The sequence below is a fragment of the Macaca nemestrina genome, chromosome 10 (genome assembly GCF_043159975.1).
Source record: "Macaca nemestrina isolate mMacNem1 chromosome 10, mMacNem.hap1, whole genome shotgun sequence".
NCBI lineage: Eukaryota > Metazoa > Chordata > Mammalia > Primates > Cercopithecidae > Macaca > Macaca nemestrina.
In genome coordinates, this window is record NC_092134.1 from 114,323,463 (window position 1) to 114,341,806 (window position 18,344).

The 18,344-nt window shown below is 38.7% G+C and overlaps 1 protein-coding gene across 21 annotated transcripts in view; it reads right to left on the reverse strand.

Moving 5' to 3' along the window:
- The window catches only part of LOC105492173 (PPFIA binding protein 1), a 176,821-nt gene that overhangs the window by 28,581 nt on the left and 129,896 nt on the right, over positions 1-18,344 (reverse strand). For 7 of the 21 annotated variants that reach the window (XM_071071979.1, XM_071071986.1, XM_071071983.1 and 4 more), the window contains 7 exons: positions 17,816-17,947; positions 13,136-13,228; positions 12,405-12,497; positions 10,920-11,034; positions 8,487-8,519; positions 6,447-6,508; positions 2,653-2,737 (listed from right to left, as the gene is read on the reverse strand). In XM_071071979.1, coding sequence (XP_070928080.1) covers positions 2,653-2,737; positions 6,447-6,508; positions 8,487-8,519; positions 10,920-11,034; positions 12,405-12,497; positions 13,136-13,228; positions 17,816-17,947 — 613 coding nt within the window. The remainder of the gene's footprint in view (positions 1-2,652; positions 2,738-6,446; positions 6,509-8,486; positions 8,520-10,919; positions 11,035-12,404; positions 12,498-13,135; positions 13,229-17,815; positions 17,948-18,344) is intronic. The other 14 variants (XM_011759183.3, XM_011759177.2, XM_011759175.3 and 11 more) reach the window with 7 other exon arrangements.

Genomic DNA, 18,344 nt, shown 5'->3' on the forward strand with positions numbered 1-18,344 from the left:
ATTATATTGAACATAAAATTTTTTCTGATCCCCAAAAATCAGAGTCAGCTTCTCCTGGCATCCCTTGAAAAACAACATAGGACCTAGGAAACAGCATTTGAAACTGAACAACTAGGGCCAGGGGCTCTTGGGCCACAGTGGGTACCTATGATATTAATAGACAAAGTCGTACTCGATACATTGACTCATCAGAGGGAAAGAAAATTAAAAGTTAACTTTTTCCAACAACTCTCTTGTAATTTTGTTTTAAAATCCGGGGCTTACAAATTTTAGTGTAGAAATAATCAAACTGAATAATACCTGGTACAAAAAACAAATTCCAAATAGCAACAAAGTCCCATTTAAACAACTTAGTTTTCATCACTGCTGTGCTCTTGAAAAAATATAGAAAGAATAGAAAAAACAAAAAGACAGACGACCTTTGATCTCTCAAGAGGATCCTTTTATGCCATTTTAAAGCAAAAAAAGTCTGATGGAAAAAAGCAACCACATATTCACCAAAGCTGCAACCTTGAGAATTTTTTTTTTTTGCATCTCTAGAAATCAAAAGGATTAAATGGTGAAAGCGCAGTGCCAGATATTCTTTTTTAAAAACAGAAAAAAAATGATACTTAAGACTCTAATCTACAAATAATATGAAATGGTAAATCATATACTTGTTTAAAGATCTTAATCAGACCACAGCTTCTTAATTTAGGTTTCACTAGAATGTTATTCTAATTTTATTAGAATTTAGTGTTATTAGAATTGTGTGAGGATTAACTAAATATAACTCCTAGTGAGAAATCAGTTTATACAACCCTTTATTGGAACAGAACATAGTTTTCAAGGGTTTATGAAATCTGTGCTGCTGTACCTCATTGAAAACTATCTCTTTCATTTACATGTTTGTATGCACAGGAAAAAAAAGCTAGAAAGAAACAATAAAAAAAATGCCAATAGTGATCATGCCAGTGCAATTATGAGTGATTTTTATCTCTTTTCTTTATTTTCCAAATGTTTTACAATATAGTCTAATTAAAGGAATTAATTTTTTCTGCCTTGGTTTTAAACATAAGAATTGGACAGATGAAACTCTATAAAATTAAACAATATTTTAAATGAGATGCATATGTAAAAACCACTTACAAATTTGCAATATTCCATAGGATAGAGACTCTTTTTCTGAAGGCATGGAAAATGCTGAGTGATGAGAACTGCTAGTCAACACTGATTATCAGAGGTTCATTTGCTCACTCAGATATTTATAAAATCTAATATGCCAGACCCTGCATACAATTTTTTTTTTCAAAAATCCTGATCCAAAGCAGGATTTTCCTTCTCTGCGAACTCACCAAAATTAAAATTTCAAAATCTGAGTGTTTCATGGGGACCTTCCAAAAGAATTGTTTATTTCCAGTGCTTACGTTGAGAGCAAATAACTCTACCTATGCATTGCTAAAAAACAAGAGCCCTTTCAGATTTCCTCCACATTTGAGGATGGCCAATTGGCCCATCTGCAGATAAAATAATAACGAATACAACAAAATGCACAACTATCTTTATGTACCTGTTTTACAGGGTTTTTCTGAACTTACCATGTTCAAAGCTGAACTCAATCCTCCTTACCCAGCCCAGTGTTCCTTCTCTAGGCTTCCCCATATCAGTAAATGGAACCATCAGCTACCCAGCTGCTTTAGTTGGAAAGGTCTTTCTTGATCTCTCCTCTCTTCTTCACTCTCCTCCTCTATCTTATTACACCACTGGGTCAATCCACCATAACATATTCCCAATCAGCAACTACCAGATTTTTTCACTTGGAATACTGCAAATCTCAGAATTGGTTTCCGCTGCTCCCAATACTGCTCACTTCCCTCCATGGCCCACGTGTTACAAAGATCTTGCGGCTGACTTTTTTTTTTTTTTTTTTTTTTTGAGACGGAGTCTCACTCTGTCACCCAGGCTGGAGTGCAATGGTGCAATCTTGGCTCACTGCAACCTCCACCTCCCGGGTTCAGGCAATTCTCCTGCCTCAGCGTCCTGAGTAGCTGGGATTACAGGCACTTGCCCCCACGCCCAGCAAATTTTTTTGTATTTAGTAGAGACGGGGTATCACCATGTTGGTCAGGCTTGTCTCGAACTCCTGGCCTCAGGTGATTCACCCGCCTTGGCCTCCCAAAGTGCTGGGATTACAGGCGTAAGCCACCATGCCTGGCCACTGCTGACTTTTAAAACCCTTCAGTGAGTCCCTCTGCACTTGAGCATGAGCTTAACTCCACCCATTGCATGACCAGTGGTTGCTCATCATCATGGTCTCATTTCATCCCCTCTCCCCACTGCCCACCACCTTGCAGCTGCACTGGTGTTCTCCCTCTTAAGCATGCCACATTCTTTTCCCCCTAGGCTCTCTGCATATGCTGTCGTTTTCTCTCTCTGGAATGCTATCTCATCAACTCCTTAGAGAGGCACTCCCTGAGCAACGACTCTACAGTACACTGACTCCTCAGGCTGGACACTTTCCGGCAGAGTACAGTTCTAATTGTTCAATTAATGAATGAGCTACCTAATTTGGGATGATGGGTATGATCCAGGAAAGAAACTGAGGCCAAATGTGTAAGTTTATAGCCACCTAGAGTCAACCAAAGTAGAAAAACTTTTCGAGCTACACTCTACCTTTTTTACCTTGGGCCAGTACCACAGTATCTTGCATTTTCTTGTACCTGTTCAGGCACTGTCGAAGATCTTCTATTTTTCGATCCTAGGAATAAAATAAATTATAATCTTTAATCCTATGTTCTTAAAAGAGTAACAGTAATCGCTTTTACATAAAGAATATGCATGATTCTGCCGAGAGAGCATTTTAAAAAAAGAATAAGCAGATGTGAATTATTTACATTATTTAAAGAATATTTCTAAGCTTTAGGAGAACTGGTAATAACTAGACTATGTTTCCTACATACATTAAAGATATGGAAAAAGTACCTCTAAATTTAGAGATTCTATCCTTTAGCTGCCATCTTTAAACAAACAAAAACAAAACAAGGTAATAAGACGCAAAACAAAAAAATAAAAAAGTCAGCTTCAATTACTCTCCTCTCTAACTTATAAATCAAACCTCGAAAGAAAGGCCCCCATCTTCTGTCTTTCTTAGCCATCATTAATCACCATCTGGCTTCTCCACTCTCAAAACACTCTACCAAGGTGACCTCCTATCTATTAAAAACAATGAACACTTTTCATTCTTTTTTTTTTTTTTTTTTTGAGACAGGGTCTCGCTCTGTTACCCAGGCTGCAGTGTAGTGGTGCAATCTTGGCTCACTGCAGCCTCAATCTCCTGGGCTCAAGTCATCCTCCCACCTCAACCTCCTGAGTTGCTGGGAGTACACGCATGCAGCACTATGACCAGCTCATTTTTGTATTTTTGTAGAGATGGGGTTTCACCATGTCACCCAGACTGCTCTTGAAATCCTGGGCTCAAGTAATCTGTCTACCTTGGCCTCCTGAAGCACTGGGATTACAGGCATGAGCCACCATGACCAGCCCCAACCTTTTTCTAATTTGACCTCTATATGGCATTTGACTGACCTCACTCTTTCCTTCTCCTCTCACTTATCCATCCACTCTTTCTTTTCTTCCATTTTTGTTTATCAATCCTTTGACCAGATAGCTGCCAAACTTCCATGACTCCCATTATCTTCTCAGACTAATAAAATGCTAGAGCTTCCAGGTTCTGTCCGTGACCCTCTTTGCTTTTCCCATGTGCTCAACTGTGCTATGAAAATGGCCTCCCTAGCTCCTCCCATTCTCATTCCGGGCCTGGCCATGTGGCTGGCTTTGGCCAAAGAGATATCAGCAAATGTAATTCAAGCAAAGGCTTGAAAAGCATTTGCCCTTTGTGGCTGCCCTGTGGTGTGGCTCTAAGGAACCCTGAGGAACTATGTGAAGAAGCCTAGCCTAGTCTACTGGAGGATGGGAGACCATCTGGGAAAGAGGCTAGTTCTCCCAGCTGTGGCCAACCTAAACCAAGCTGTCAATCACCGGACACGTGAATGACACTATCCTAAATTACGCATGCAGTCTCATCTAAGCCACCAGCTGACTGCAGACGTCAGGTAAGCCAGCCGAGATCAGAAGAATCATCTAGCCAACTCACAGAAGTACGAGAAATAATAAATGTGGTCTGTCACAAAGCAAAAGCTACCTGACACATCAACTGTGGCTTAGTCTACACCAAACTACAACTCTACATTTCTCCTAAAATTGATGGGCCTCACTCCCCATCAATCTATGTTTCTACATTAATCCTAACATTTAGATTCATGTTCCAACTTTCTGTAAGAAATCTCCTTAAGAATGTCCCATAAGCATATTGGATAGACTAGATCTACAATTAAGCTCATTCTTTCCCTTCAGCACTTGAGCCTGTGCTTGGATTTCCTTAACTCCTTAAGAGCACCATCCACTCACCCAGTTGCCCAAACCAGAAACTTACTCTCGTTTTTCAAATCCAGAGACCTTAAATCTTGTCAACCCGTAAATTTCTCTAAAACCTCTTCCCACCTTACCACTTCACTGCTACTGCGTTACTTCAAGCCCTCTTCATTTCTCACCTATTTTAACAAACTTTTACCTGTTGACCTGTCGTCACTCTCCCATTCTGCTACCAGAGTTAGCTTTCTAAAATGGCAATTTAATCATGTCACTGCCTAAGGTTTACACGCTAAGACCTTAAATCAAGAGCATGGTGCGTGAAGCGGCCTGCCCCCTGACTGAGCTCTGTGGTCGGCCCCACGCCCCCTCCTTCACCTGCACTGCTCAATCCCAGCATGCACTGTGCTGTTTCATACCTGGTCTCAAGACAAGTTTTGACTCATGGGCCCTTTGCTTAAGAAGCCTTTATTTTCCCAGTGAACAATTCTTGCTTTTCCCCAGAATTTGCTCAAATATGTCCTCTTTGAAGTCTTCTGAACCCCCGACCCCATGAGGAAGTTATGTTACTCTGGGTGCTCCTATAAAGGTTTGAGCATCTCATAAGTCCTCATTCAACACTGGGAGTTTTGTTTGCTGTTGCTCGTTGAGGGACAGAAATGAAAACAAAATTAATTTCAGTGATTTTTTAAAAAATAAAAGTCGGCCGGGCGCGGTGGCTCAAGCCTGTAATCCCAGCACTTTGGGAGGCCGAGACGGGCGGATCACGAGGTCAGGAGATCGAGACCATCCTGGCTAACACGGTGAAACCCCGTCTCTACTAAAAAAATACAAAAAACTAGCCGGGCGAGGTGGCGGGCGCCTGTAGTCCCAGCTACACAGGAGGCTGAGGCAGGAGAATGGCGTAAACCCGGGAGGCAGAGCTTGCAGTGAGCTGAGATCCGGCCACTGCGCTCCAGCCCCGGCGACAGAGCGAGACTCCGTCTCAAAAAAAAAAAAAAATAAAAATAAAAAATAAAAAATAAAAGTCACGGTGGGCAGCTTGCTAATTCCTTGTCTTTTTATTCAATAGTGGGAACCATTAGCAAAAAAGGAACCTGTATGAGTAGGTATGATGATCAGTTTATTTCCAGGCAATAAAGAGCAAATAAAGAGAACGCAAGGCAAAAATAAACAAGGAGATAAGAAAAACAGAGTAGTCAAGAATGAGAGAAAGAAACTTACAATGGGAGAAAAGGATCAAGCCAAAGTTCTTTGACATTCTGTTGTTTTTTACTTCCTTGAAATTACTCTTTTTGGGGGGAAATATTCCCTGGTTCTATTCATTCAGGCAGATAAGGGGAGAGAAGTTCTGATGACATCAGCTGAACACAATTGCGGCTGCCTGCTAGATACATGGATGGTCAGGCAGGCCATGAAGAAACCCACTGTTTTCGTGGGGTAACTGCATCCCTGCCCTTAGCAGGATGAAACATTAGATGTGGATAACAAGAATCAACTGGCCGGGGAAAACCTGTGGAAACCTTGGAATGAAGCCAAAGTAGCTGAAGTAGACTGTGCCGCTGTTTTCTGGTATTTAATCTCTCAGGAGAGCAGAGACAATCACAGATGTGAAACGGGCCAGGAGTGTAAAGGAAATAATGAGTAAATGGAGGACAAAATCAACATGACCATGAAGCTGAGTGAGGCTGTCAAGTTAGCTCCTTCAGGGCCCACAGGTCAGCCCAGAATTTTCAGTGCCCACACACAGGATCTACTATGGAATGTATCCTCTCTCTGTCACCTGAATATGCGGAACTGATCAGAGAGTTTGAACATTTTCTGAATTCATGGGGGCAGAGTTCTCAGTGGAGCCAGTGCAGCTCCTCCCTATTCCTGTGCATACAGCCCACCTAGGAGTGTGCACACCTGCCCCTCACTCCTAGCAGTGTTCTTTCTGGGCGTGTTCTTTTAAAATGGAATAGCTCATGAAATTGCATGGAATGGTCAAAACGGTGTTAAAAAACATCCACATATATATTTAAATTTCATCTGGATACCTTTTCTTCATTTGCTGCCATCAAAGACTCCACAGCTTTCTTCATTTTTTGTACTTCGATGTCTGAAAATAACACCAAATCAGAAGTCAGTTTAGTTCACACGTGTGACAGTGATCAGAAGTTATTTACTCTCCAGACTGAAATATTTTAAGGTAAATATGTTAACGATTTCTTTCATTTATTCTTTTAAAAGGGCACATTTAACACCCATATTCTCTTTTAGGGAAAATCTGAAAAGATGGACGTCTTCTATCTCACCTGAACAGTTGCCATTCTAGAAAGAAAACAAGGGTGTGTGAGAACTAGCTATCCTCTCTTAAAGCAACAAGAGAATCTTCATGAGAACACTGAACGTGAAATTTCAGTGCTATAGTAATAAAAACATGTGTTTAAAAAAGGAATCTACAAAGCAGTGCGTGAAAGCCATGAATGGTATATATAATGACAAAAGCAGAGAAAATGATAGTTATAACCAAGATAGAGGCATGAATGGTAGGAGCCTGATGGCATGTAGTATTTACATGAGTAGTCATGCTAAGAAGCTGGTTGTAGTTCCATACATAAGCATAATAAGTACTTTGCTTCATCTATAAACTTCATTTCCAATACTACCTTAAGATAGATTTCAAGACATAAAGGCCAAAGTAAGCTGAATGTGATTCTCCTTAAAATTTGATATTCAAATACAAAAGCATGTTACTTGAATAATAAAAAACTTAAATATTTTAAAGATGAAAAGTCACTCCAGGGCCTGGTGCAGTGGCTCATGCCTGTAATCCCAGCACTTTGGGAGGCCAAGGTGGGAGGATTGCTTGAGCTCAGGAGTTTGAGATCAGCCTGGGCAACAGAGCGAGACCCTGTCTCAAATAAATAAATGAAAAGTCACTCCAAAGCGATATCACAAACTACAAAATCGAAACAGGAAAAAAAAATCAGCTAAAGTTGCCTGCTTCTGAGAGAAAAAAAAATTACTGAAGATAATATTTTTTTTAGAGACAGCATCTTCCTGTCATTCAGATGGAGTGCATGGCACAATCACAGCTCACTGTAGCCTTGAACTCCTGGGCTCCAGTGATCCTCCCACCTCAACTTCTTGAGGAGTTGGGATTACAGGAGTGAGCCACCACATCCAGTCTTCTTAAGATAATTTTTAAAACAGTGGTGCATCATTCTGCATTGGTGTAACATTTTAAATTAAGATATATTCTATAGGAATTGAGAATTTAACATCTGGGGGAAAGAGCCCCTAAGGAGTTAATTTTCTTTTTTAAGAGATGGGGTCTCACTATTGCCCGGAATGTGGTACAATGGCAAGATCATAGCTCACTGCAGCCTCAAACTCCTAGATGCCTGGGGCTCAAGTGATCCTTCCACCTCATCCTCCTGAGTAGCTGGGACTACAGGCATGCACCACCATGCTCAGCTAATTTTAAATTTTTTTGTAGAGACAGGATCTCACTATGTTGCCTAGGCTGGTCTTGAACCCATGGCCTCAAAAGTGATCCTCCCACCATGTCTGGCAGGATTTATCTTAATGTTGCATTAAATATTCAGGCTCCATTAATCAGCTGAATTCAATCTCTGTTGTAACAATGTAACATGTTCAAAGGAGCTTCTAATAGATCTCAGACAAATAGTGGACTTCAAAACATTGAAAAACAAAAGCAAATTTCAAAATTATCTTTCAACTCTGGTAAACCTTTAAAATCATGAGTTTTCGTACTATAAGAGTTGTTTTCTCCTCTGACCCTGTATCACCTAGACTGCAAGGAACATGTTTTCTTACATCCACAATGCTGTGTGCCCTGTTGTACCCTGTAGAGCAGAAAGGTTGAATCAGACAAAATCTTCAAAATGATCTTTTACCTTATTGTTTTATTATCCACCCTCTATTGTGTACACTCTGAAGAAATGGAGGGCTTATCGATGAAGCAACTTTACATCTTTGGTGAGAGAAATGTTTTAAAACACATGCAAAGAACAGTCGAAGGTAGTATTTTTGGTGAATGTAAAGGCTGATGGAAATGCACCAAACCTTACTTTTTTCTTTGAGCTTCTTTTTAAAATTTTCATCTGTGCAGGAAAACCCATCGAATTGGAAGTTAGCAAACATTACGACAATAAATAATATTTTAAAATCACTATTATTTAGTCTCCTTTGAACTAAAATAAAGGAAATCTAACCTCATAAAAACTTTTTCAGCACTATTTTGTGACTGCAGGATTGGCAGTATAATAATGCTCTGTGTGAGGTTAGAAAGAGAATATGAGACCTAAATTTGAGTTACTACCTCTGTTACTTCATTTTTCTGGACCGTGATTTTCTCACATTAAAATTAGGTTTATGGAGTACAAGCACTTCTTATACCATAAATGATGAAAACCTAGTTAATGTCACTTTGTTTTTATATTTCCATCACAGTTTGATACCTGGTCCTCCTGAATGTGACTAGAACGCTGCTTGTGTCACGTGCAACTCACCACTCAAGTTCAACAACACTGAAAGGGTCTATCTCCTGTCCAATAAGATGAGGCCACTGAGGATGCAGTTAGAAGCTATCCCAATATCACCCTGACATGAGCTTTCTAAAGACTTGCTCTCAATCCCCGTATTTAGCTGGTGGGCACTGGTAACACACAGTTCCCAAGTTGATTCGAGTCCTCAGATCAGACTTTGGGTAGCATTACTCTAATATCTTCTAGCCCACAAGTCCTGTGATGCCATTTTATTCTTTATCTTTCTTTTTTTTCAGAGACAGGATCTTGCTCCATTGTCCAGGCTGAAGTGCAGTGACACAGTCATAGCTCACTACAGCCTCAAACTCCTGGGCCTTCAGCGATCCTCTCTCCTCAGCCTCCCAAGTAGCTGGGATTACAGGATTGAGCCACCATGCCTGGCGAAATTTGAAATTTAGAAATTTCAAATCTTAAAAAATTTTTTGTAGAGACAGAGTCTCATTGTGTTACCCAGGCTGGTCTTGAACTCCTGGCCTCAAGCAATCTCTCCTTCCTTGGCCTCCCAAAGTACTGGGATTACAGGTGTGAGCCATTGTGCCCAGCCCATTTTATTCTTAAAACCCTAAAAGCATGATCAGTATGACCTGTTTCTGAATGTCCCTTATCAATACACAATTCTATATATGCCAAACAGTAGGTGATGGGCTGGGGCGGAGAAGCGGTTGGCAGTGAGAATCCATTTTCCTCAGGTTTGATGAATTTTCTGACGGACAGGGAATTGGGATACCTACAGGTATATAAGGCCATGGTATTCTAGAGCAAAGAAGGACTTTACAGATAATCTAATTCAAGTCCCTCATTGGACAGACAATGTTACTAATTTTCTTTTTCTTTTTTTTTTTTTTTTTGAGATGGAGTCTCGCTCTGTCACCCAGGCTGGAGTGCAGTGGCCGGATCTCAGCTCACTGCAAGCTCCGCCTCCCGGGTTTACGCCATTCTCCTGCCTCAGCCTCCCAAGTAGCTGGGACTACAGGCGCCCACCACCTCGCCCGGCTAGTTTTTTGTATTTTTAGTAGAGACGGGGTTTCACCGTATTAGCCAGGATGGTCTCGATCTCCTGACCTCATGATCCGCCCGTCTCGGCCTCCCAAAGTGCTGGGATTACAGGCTTGAGCCACTGCGCCCGGCCACTAATTTTCATATAACGGATAAAAATGTAACAAAGCTACATTAACTGGAATTTGTACTGTTTCGAATGAGTCAGAAATTGCTTTGGTATCTCACAATGCCACAGTCATCATTCGTAATTACAAAGAAAGCTTAAATTTAACCTAGTGCTGCCAGATGTTATGCACATTATATTTCCAAATGTAATTTTAAAAATATATTTCATTTGGGCTATTTTCTATCACATACAACCTACTTTGTTAGAAATTATGGTCCATATAATACTCAGAACGAACCTCTTCAGTTATGAAAAAAAAGATTTGGACAAATTCATGCATTTTTCCAAAAACAGAATTAGCCTATTTCTCTAAAAGGTAGAGGGGCTCAATCCCTGGTATACATTTGTTACTAATTTTTCCAAAGATACAGAACCATTTTTCTCTTCTGTCTGAAGGGCAGAACAGTTTCTAAGCCCCCTACTTTATCTAATTTCAGTTCTGAGGGCAACAATCCTGGGACACAGGGGTGGTTCTTTTTAACTCTTTTGGCATACATTCCCCTGCATTGCAATTGAGACAAGTCCATTCTTGTGATGAGAATTTACAGTCTAGTAATCCTAAACACCAAATGAAGTACAGAATGCCCCTTTTCCAGGTGCTGAAGAGGAAGTTAATGGATTCCCAGTCACAGTAAAGAGTCTTGGAGAATTCCCTGTGGTTCTGGGCCTGGCTGGATTCTGCTACTCTTTCTTTGATGCTAAAACTGCACATTGACTATCATTGGTTTCTTTTACAGATTTTGGAGGACTTTAAAAAAATGAGATGACAAATGTGAAAGATATCTTCTTACCTCTATCAACAATTTCAACCCCTTCTCCTTTCATCTTGCAAACCAATTTTTCTTGTAGCCTTTTTACTTCAGATTCCTTTTCTTCTAGTTGTTCTTTTAAAGATGCCAGTTCATCCTACAAGTTACAAATTCATTTAAAAATAGCAGATCATGACTAAAAAAGAACATTCAGAGAGCACATTAGCTCTTTAAATCAATAATCAGATTTTATGAATGAAACAAATCTATAAGAATTTAGATGCAAGCATCAGAAATCAGACAAGGGCAATGAAAAGCAAAAAGCAAGACTATTAGCAGAAGTTCTGTTTATAATAGTTATGGTATAATTATTACAAGTTTCTTTGTAATCAAATGAAAAAGAGATCTTTTAAAGTGTAATTAGGGATGGGATAGCCCTAAGGTTTAAATCTTTACATTAAATTAAAAATATAACCAAGTTAATCAAGGAAGATAATCAAATTAGATACTTAGTGTCATAAAAGCAAAATAAAATGCAAATTGGAAAAGACTAGCTTGACATTTATTCGGCATTTCAAGTTGGCACTCATGCCTCCTTGACAAGCACAGAGTTTCATTAATGGGTAAAGTAGCAAGTCATCAACAACTTTAGCCAAATCATGAAACTAAATAATTCACCCTCATCGCTAAGATAAAAGGACAGAATCTCCTACAACAATGGGAAAAACTAAATTAGAAAACAGATATTTAAGCCCTCTTTTAATTTTTAAGTATACAACTGTATAAGATTTCAAGTCCATCCTTCTATGTACTAATGTTTAAATTTTCAGTTTCCTTTCAGTAAAGAGAAGCTTTAGGAAACAAATTTTGCTGGCTGTATTTAACACAGAAAATACAGCTATGCAATGCTAAGACGTACAGCTTTATATTCAATATCACATTTTACTTTCAGAATCTGTAATGATATATTTATTACATTTAGTACTATGAGAAGATGTAGTTCTCCAATGAGGCGAGGCAGTTGGCCCTACAGTTTTGACTTCTGGTAGAAGCAGAGTAGACAAGTACAAAACATTTTCAGTAGCACTGGCAGGAAGTGTGAACCCGTTCTCACCGTGCTGCTTCTCAGCAGTCATTTCTATTCGTAGCCATGATAATGTCAACTGCTGTACATTTACCATCAAGAAAGTCCCTAAAGAGGAAAGTGACCTCTACTGTGGATACGAAACAGAATTCTTTCACAGGTGAATGTTTACAATTATTTTACTAGGCTTGGGTCTCAGTCTAAGAGAGTTTAATTTATAAATTCTTTCATTTTACCTGTTTATTGTATTTCACTAATTATTTCATGTATTTCTGAAAACAACATCAGGGATCCCATCGTTCCTTCAATCAGCTTGAGGTGATTTTAATCAACAGGTGACACACACACAATGAATGCACATGCCACTAAAACATCATCACAGCAAAACAACACAAGCCAGAAAGCAACAGGCCATGGACCCCATCACCCAACGTCTACTACACCTTCAGTGACTCCCATTTTTGTTCCATCCGCTGCTTTTCATACTGCATCTGACCCACCTTGATTTTCATGCTAGAAAGTTTGGCCATTAAAGACTGGTAGAGAGACAGAGGAATGAAAGAAAACTACAGATAGAAAAAGACAAACTAAATAACCGAGAAAATAGTACCAGTTTATAAAGGAGGTTAGATACAACTCAGAGAAAGGGCAGGTTATGTTCTGTCGGAAGAGTTAAGCCTTGTTTTTAAATTCAGATCAGTGGTGTTTAAATTCAAGAAGGTTTCCAGCTTGGGGGGAACTTCATTTACTTTTTTTTTTTTTTTTTTTTGAGACAGAGTCTCGCTCTGTCGCCCAGGCTGGAGTGCTGTGGCCAGATCTCAGCTCACTGCAAGCTCCGCCTCCCGGGTTCCCGCCATTCTCCTGCCTCAGCCTCCCGAGTAGCTGGGACTACAGGCGCCCGCCACCTCGCCCGGCTAGTTTTTTGTATTTTTTAGTAGAGACGGGGTTTCACCGTGTTAGCCAGGATGGTCTCGATCTCCTGACCTCCTGATCCGCCCGTCTCGGCCTCCCAAAGTGCTGGGATTACAGGCTTGAGCCACCGCGCCCGGCCTCATTTACTTTTAAAATACCTTCTTTATCATATACTAAGTAGAAAACATATTATTTATATTATTGGGCATAGATGAATAGTGGAGACATTTGTTTGAAAATGTCAACCTGCGAAAAAACTTACTTTGGTTGATTTAAGCTTTTTTTCATACTGAAGTCTCTCACTGTCCATTTCACTGACTTTTAACCTCAAATCATTGATCTCCTGAATCAGTCCCTGTCCGAGAAGAAACAAGAAAGTGCATTAGGAAAGTGGTAACACAGTTACCTACATCTATAAAATAGCAGCTTGGAAATCTTAAGAAGTCACCAGCTCCTAGGGTTAGTTGTATGAATCAGATGAGACAAATGGAAATAAATGTACCTCCTTAAGAACGAAAGCATCTTTCCATTTAAAACATTCCTTTAAATCCCCAATGCCTCTGCCTTAAAGTGGTGGGCTTATGAAAATAAAAGGTGACTATAATTTTGATTAAGAAATGTAGCTTAATATTTATTATTTGTCAGATATTTCTATCTTAAAAATGACTCTATGAATGCTATTTCATAGAGTGCTATTTCTATTCTTTTTCATAGAATGCTATTTCATATTTTAAATATATCACATTCTTTAGTGAAGCCATTTACCTTTTCAACCTTCTCAATGATACATGGTTATTAAAACAATTTGTAATTTCTTCCTTTGTCCACACGGAAGAAACACGGATTGATCGTCAACCCAATATGGGAGAATGAAATGAAAATTAAATCCTTTAAGCCCATGAATCCTTAAGATTCATGAAACAGCCAGGAAAATGTTTTATTTTTACGAAGTGAATAACAGGAACATGAGAATAGTCAAATCAGTTTTAATTTTGCGGACTATTTTAATTATTGTCATATATAACATCACAAAGTTTCTCAACTATTCTCTAATCTCTGGGTATGTGCATACATTTTAGCAATAGTGTTGAATTTTTATTAGAAGCTTATCAGGGATTGAGTTTACTGTAAGTTTGATGACAATTCTCAACTGGAAAGTGGATGAGGGCCCTGCAGTTCACCTAATTTTATAATTAGAAAATGAAAGAGAAACCAATCCTAATGTTTACATGACACAACACAGTTTTGCGCCTTTTCTACTGCCATTTTTTATTTTATTTAGTGTCACTTTTTAAAGAACCAATTTGCTCATAAAACTTGTCCAAGTATTCTGATAAATAGTGGTGTATTTTTGTCCAGAGCCCAGAGAGTAGGAAAGGAAATTAGAATGTTAAGCAATATTAACACCTCCAAAAGAGACACTCAAATACTCTGCATGGGAGTTGACTTATTTTTACTAAAAGCCACAAAGATCCCTACAATGGTTACTATATTTTTGCTTCTCTCTCCCTCTCTTTTTTTTTTTTTTTAAGACAGAGTCTTGCTCTGTCACCCAGGCTGGAGTGCAGTGCCGCCATCTTGCTCACTGCAAGCTCCGCCTCCAGGGTGGCATCAGCCTCCCGAGTAGATGGGATTATGGGCACCCGCCACCACGCCCAGCTAATTTTTGTATTTTTAGTAGAGACAGGGGTTTCACCATGTTGACCTGGCTGGTCTTGAACTCCTGATCTCAAGTGATCCACCTTCCTTGGACTTCCTAAGTGTTGGGATTACAGGCGTGAGTCACTGTACCCAGCCAGTTTCTCTTTTTACAAAGACATGCATGTATTCCTGGTTCACAAATTCATAGACTACAGGACAAAATGGTCCACGAATGCCAAAAATTACAAATAGAACAATATTATAAGAAATAAAACTTTGTAAATAGAAATTATTTTAAACTTCCAAGTGTAATGATTCAAGTTCACAAAGGCTAAGAGAAGGGATGCTATAATGAAATACACTTCCCAGTAAACCCACAGGCTTTTAAATTGTGGTCTCTTATAAAATGGGGCAAAATATTACCTATCATAGTTATACAATTACTCCTTAATAATGGCACAATATTTCACTTAGATGATATCTATTTTCTTCTTATGAATTAGGTCAAGAACTGTTTGACATTATTCTATAACATATTTGTGATTCCTCATCTAACAGGTCAGAATTCAAGTTTGAAGAAAAAAATAAGCTTTTCCCAGTTATCTAAACTAATCATCCTTGCATAATATGAGTCCTTAGTAATATTCACCAATATGATCTTTTTAAATATATATTTTCCTACTTTCTCATTGCTAAGAAATAGCATTGAATTCTTATCTGCTATTGTTGTATTTTACCCCTTCCTTTAGAAATAGTGCCAATGTGCAAAGAAGAAACCATTGAAAAAAACGGAATTGTAAACTGGGATAATTTATCTGTTTGAACAAAAACTACTCAACTATATTTCATGGCAATACTTTAAATATGGTCTACATTTCCAACCTGAAATCATATCTTCCCCAGACAACACAAGCTGGAAAATCTACAAATGGCTCCCTAATGTAAAACTTTAAAAAATAGAATACAAATTATTTCAATCAAGTTCTTATCAGAAGTTCAGTCCTTTTAAGAAACAAAATCCCTGTTCCCTTTCCCTTTTCCCTTTCAGAGAACTCCTCAGGGCTCCCGCAGGAACTCAGTCTCTGACATGTATGCTCTTACCACAAGGGGGCACTGTCGAAAGATGCTAATCATTTCCCATTAGCAAGTCCAGGGACAAGTTCTGAATCTTCCAAAGTTTAAAGACTTTTACCCTCAGTCCTTTGGAAATGCCTATACTTCTTCCCCATGCCAATATTTTCTTGGAAATTAATATCCAAATAATCTAAAATTCTAAGAGAAAGTTAAATATTATAGATGCATGGAACAGCCAGGAAAATATTTTTATTAAGGGAACGATAGAATATTCAAGTTAGTTTAATAGTGAAGATTATTTTAATTATTTTCATATGTAACATCACAAAATTTACCACATATGCTCTAATCTCCGGGTATGTGCATACATTTTAGAAATAACCCTGAATTTTTATTAGAAGATTATCAGGGATTGAGTGTACTGGAAGTTTGATGACAAGATCTCTTTGTATATGATTAAGAGTGCATGAGTGAAACAATGAAAAAATGGGGGGAAAAAGTTTGATTAAAAAAAAGCAGCCAAACTCAAGGGATATAAATATTGCCCTGGCCTCTTACAAAACTAAATGACACATCTACTGCAATTCAGTTCCAACACTTGGTTAACATCTCATATCCAAATTAAGCTAACAGCAGATGAAGATTTCCCCTTGACTTTGCAGATACAATGTAGAAGACTACCTCTATCCACATCTACCATCGATTCTTCCCTGCAGCAGAGCTAGCTCCACTGCCATGTTGTCCATCTGTTGACTTGAGTTTTACTATTACCTTACTTAGCGACTATGGGGTTAGGACCTGACAAAAAGAGGAGAAAGAGGAAAATATCAGAACAGATTTTTAGAGAAAGCACAAAAGCAAGAATTTTAAATTGGGTGACTTTCTACATCTTGTTTTAAAAGCCCCAGTTTTGATCAAATGAGAAACATGCTCATATAGGCGACTGACAAAGAGATTTAAGATTAAAACATGGCTGGGCATGGTGACTCATGACTCTAATCCCAGTGCTTTGGGAGGCCAAAATGGGAGAATTGCTTGAGGCCAGGAGTTCCAGACTAGCCTGGGCAACACAGTAAGATCCTATTTCTCAAAAAAAAAGAAAAGAAAAAGAAAAATTAAAACATGAACCAAATGAAAGATTTCCTTTTGCTATCGAGGAAACAAGACATATATCAAGACTTTCCACTATAATTGAATCTTTGACAGAAAATTTAATTTTGAAACTAGCAGTGGAGTAAAACGCATTTCCAAATCTATAAAGAACTTTCCTCTAGTGGATAATGTATGTAATGCCTGGTACTATGCTGGCTTATAGTCAGCATGAAATACATGTTTGAAATAAAAACAGAAGGGAAAAATAAGTAAGCCATTTTCTCTCCTCTCTCCTTGGTACCTATTTTCTAATCCAGCATGACACCTTTCCATACTCCAACTAAGGAAACAAAATAGGAAGACAAAAGGAGGGGAGATGGCCCTCAGAGAAAAGGAATTTCTGCAACTCTTTACACTTCATTTCAAATGAATATATTTCAAATGGATATGCGCTCTCTCTCCACCAAAAACCAACAGAGAGGTTAAGAACTTGCCAAACATCACACAGCAAATAAACTAGAAGGCCTGAATTAATAAAATAGAACAAACAATAAAGTTTGTTAAGCCACTAAAATTATACTTCAAGTTAGAGAATGTACCCTGAGTTTTGTAGAAGTACAGTGAGTCTTATTTAATTGGAATGATTTACATGTGAAATAGATCAAAAGTAGAAGGCCAAATTAAAAGACCTCAAAAAAGCTCTGTGATTTTGTGAGTATAGAATGTTAGCACGTTTTCTCTACAGATTTTCAAAATCCAATTACATAGTAAATAATCAGTGTGCCTAAATAACAACTACTAGTGAAACCATGCATTTAAGCCCATTATTCACAAAATGAAGAAAACCAGCATGGATGGACGGATGCTCCAAATATCCTAAAGTCAAAAGTATTTCTAAAGGTTAATAAAAGGATTAATATTTCATATCAAAAGGCTAAAAATAAAAATTGCCATTAGCATTTAGTGATAAAAAGTCAATGCAGTGAAAGATTATTCTTAAAATGAAGCAGGATGAGGGCACATAGTAATGCCTTGCACACCTCCAGGGAATTTCAACTTTGCCCTAGGAATGTACGTGTATGAGAGACAGAGACAGGGTGACAGACAGAGAGAGAAGAGAGACTGTATCACTCACCTCTGTGTCTCTGAACTTATCTTCATAATCCAATCTGTCCTTCTCTACAGCCGTCAGTTTCAACTTCAAGTTAGATATTTCAGCCATCAGATCCAACTTCTGAGTTTCTAAGGATGTCCTACTTAGAAGCTCCTATTGGAATTTAAGAGAGACATCCAATAATTCTTTTATTATAAACAGCCACATGCGAATTTACCTCATTTATGATCACAAAGCAGCACCTATTAAGTGGAGGATATGGTAAAATATAATTACTGAATGTACACACTTTTAAAAAATTGTTCACTTGAGGCCGGGCGTGGTGGCTCACGCCTGTAATCCCAGCATTTTGGGAGGCCGAGGCGGGCAGATCGCTTGAGGTCAGGAGTTTGAGATGAGCCTGGACAGTATGGTGAAACCCTGTTTCTACTAAAAATATAAAAATTTGCTGGGCATAGTGACGGGTGCCTGTAATCCCAGCTACTCAAGAGGCTGAGGCAGGAGAATTACTTGAACCCGGGAGGCGGAGGTTACAGTGAGCCGAGATCTC